Genomic DNA, 3,091 nt, shown 5'->3' with positions numbered 1-3,091 from the left:
CCAACTAATTATGTTTGGGTTTTTTGTCCACGTAGGGTGTAACACCCCAAATTTATTCGGCAAATTATAATATAAAAATCAGAGTAATTAAAAACTTTTCGGCGCACAATGGGATGTCACATTTCAACTTATAACAACAAACAATTTGTAATTCATTTAACATTGATACATAGCATTCGAAAACACAACTTTATTCAATTGAATCAACTTTTAAAAGACAAAGTGCTTAACAAAGTTCCACTTAATACTTTTCTCCAACTTAAATAAATGTCAACTTAGGATACAACAACTTAAGCAATAACAACTATTCCTGAGTGCTACGTATCAGAGTCAGACCCTCTTGACTTATAATAGAGCAGCATAAAGACTTCATAAAATTACTTCGAACTTCCACATCTACTCTTGAGTACCTGCCTATTTCCCATGGTAAGGGAAATATCAGCAGAAGCGGTGAGATATCTTACAATATAAGGGAATGCATGATAAATAATATATGAGATATAGATCATACATAATTTCACCACTTCATGCAACAAATACTACAACTACACAATTTATCAACATGATATATACAGCTTTGATCATAATCAAATCATCAACAAAGCATAACATCAACACAATATGCCAACTTTTTCATCATCACAACCACTCAAAAGTATGACTTAATATGCAACTCAATCATATGCAACTTTGATAACAACAATGTTATCAATAAATCATAACAACATATTAATACTCACAACTATGTCATCAACACATAACGACATTCATTTCGCAATCAAAACAATTTAAAATGTAACTCAACATGCTCTCAAATACAATGCATATGCACGTGGTACTATTTGGAGTAAAACTCCCATCTCAAACATTGCCACTTGGGCCATCGCCGTTGCCATCTTCAAGCTAATAGTCGTTGCCATTTTCAGGCTAATAGTCGTTGCCATTTTTAGGCTAATGCAAACTATGCAATGGATGCAACTCAATGATGCAACATCCACAAACACAATATTCACAACATTCCACAACATCGGCTAAACATCATCAACTCAATGCCAAGAGATTCAATGGCAACAACAATATCATTACTATTATAGTAATTCATCACTTCTCTATCACGTCATTATGTTGTATCATCATACAACATTATTTCACTTTACAACATATCACAATACAACTTATCAACATTGACCATAGGGTCTACGACAACAACAACAATTTCCACATACTAGCAACAACGACAACAAATTCACCATATTAACAACAACAACAACAAAGAACTTCAACTAAAAATATATCACAATTAAGAACATAATTTAAAAAAATGGTGAGATGAAAAGAAAATTACCATTCGTTGAGCAACTTCGGCAATACTAATGCTTCCAGCTCTATGATTAGAGGCCTTCCTTTCAAATGCTCTACGTTGCTTTGTTTTTTTCTTATTTTTTCTTAAACTCACCTGATTTCAAATAAGCAAGCATTTCTTTAAATACATCTTCGTCCAACCACTACAAGAAAATTGGGAGATAGCGACAGTTGTTTTGATAGATTACGACGGTTAAAACCGCCCCAATTTCATATCCACGACGGTTGATGCACCGTCGCGGAAATGTGTGTCCCCAGTCGGTTTGGCGACGGTTGAAAAAACCGCCACACCAACTGACATAATCAAGAATTGGCGACGGTTCGATACCGTCATGACTTTTTTTTGAGTTTTTTTAATTGTAGATGACGACGGTTCAGTACCGTCGTGACTTTTTTCTGCAATTTTTTTAATTATTTATTCTGACGGTTTGATACCGTCGTGACTCTCTTTTTTATTTTTTAAAATTGTTGTTTGCGGCTGTTTAATACCGTCGTGACTTTTTTTGAATTATTTTTTTATTATATCTTTTTTATTTAAAATATAATAATATTCATTTTAATATTATTTTTTCTTTAAATTATTTCTACTATAATATTGTTATCAATAGTATTATTTTTTTATTATATTTTCTATCACTTTTTAACATAGAAAATTAATTCTAATAGAAAACATTTAATATCACATAAGCATCATAATATAAAAAAAACGCGGGTTTCATAATCATGTAAAATGCGAGTTACATAATAATGTCATATAGTAAACAAAATCAAAAATAAATTAAAATCTAATCTAATAATAATAAGTATCATTATGCAAAAAATATACTAAAAACTTCAAAATCTAATTAAATCATATCAAAGTCTAATTTGTCCTTTTTGATGATCCATTATCTGCAATTCGGTAGCTAGACTCAGATGAACGTCTACCATCAGTGGGTGATTCCAATCCCTGAAGAAAAAAAATGTATTAAAATAATACTCTTTAAAATAATCCTCATAAACTTTAACTTCAAATGCATCAACATATATACCTGTCTTCCACTAGAATTTTGAATTTGCCTTAAAAGTTCAATTTCCTTTGTCTTAGCATTGTCCCTTTGCTTTAAGAATGCGATTGCCTCCATCAATTCATCAATTTTTGAATTCTTTTCTTTAAGTGCATTAATTTCTTCTTGCATTTCCTTTATTTTTTCATTTTCTGCAGAAGAAGATACTGATCTCATAGATCTATTAATCTGAGATGGTGTAACTCCAAGTCCCATGCTACGGACATATCCATGTTGTTCTTTTCCAAATACTTTCTGAAATGCCTCATTTTCAGACACAGAATCCTTAATTGCAGCTTGTAACTTTTTCTGCAGATGAAAAAGAGAAAATTGACATATAACCATTAATCACTATTACATTTAAATATAGACATGTTTCAAAACCGAAAAGAACGCAACAAGTGTTAGTGACTTGTTTAGATATAAAATATACTACTTATTTACTAGTTATTTATATGGGGCAGCACTCAAATATAATAGCAGTAGCTATAAATTACACTTTGTATATAAAATATAGTAGCAATAGCCATAAAATAGGAATGTAAATATAATAGCAGTAGTTATAAATAATAGTTTGCATATAAAATATAGTAGCTATAAAATAAGAATGTAGAAACTAACATATGTAGTAGCAGTTTGCATATAAATAACAGAAGCACGGGGAACACAGTTTATCAAAATAT

The 3,091-nt window shown here is 30.7% G+C and overlaps 1 protein-coding gene across 1 annotated transcript; it reads right to left on the bottom strand.

The window, feature by feature from the left end:
• Positions 1–2,077: 2,077 nt before the first annotated feature.
• Positions 2,078–2,862, bottom strand: LOC131630938 (uncharacterized). Its single transcript, XM_058901682.1, has 2 exons — positions 2,394–2,862; positions 2,078–2,311 (listed from the first exon to the last, which is right to left on the bottom strand). The coding sequence occupies exons 1-2, from the start codon at positions 2,751–2,753 to the stop codon at positions 2,225–2,227; spliced, it is 447 nt and encodes a 148-aa protein (XP_058757665.1). The 5' UTR covers positions 2,754–2,862; the 3' UTR covers positions 2,078–2,224.
• Positions 2,863–3,091: the final 229 nt, after the last annotated feature.

Source organism: Vicia villosa, unplaced genomic scaffold (assembly GCF_029867415.1).
Source record: "Vicia villosa cultivar HV-30 ecotype Madison, WI unplaced genomic scaffold, Vvil1.0 ctg.000752F_1_1, whole genome shotgun sequence".
NCBI classification, from domain to species: domain Eukaryota; kingdom Viridiplantae; phylum Streptophyta; class Magnoliopsida; order Fabales; family Fabaceae; genus Vicia; species Vicia villosa.
The sequence above is the reverse complement of the archived record's forward strand: the minus strand, read 5'-3'. Positions and strand labels throughout refer to the sequence as shown.

What these genes read in the sequence shown, in the direction of transcription:
- LOC131630938 (XM_058901682.1), bottom strand. Translation starts at nt 2,753, where the DNA reads ATGGTTATATGTCAATTTTCTCTTTTTCATCTGCAGAAAAAGTTACAA. An exon ending in AAAATTCTAGTGGAAGACAG is followed by an intron (nt 2,312 to 2,393) that starts GTATATATGTTG and finishes TTTTTTCTTCAG; the next exon opens with GGATTGGAATCACCCACTGA.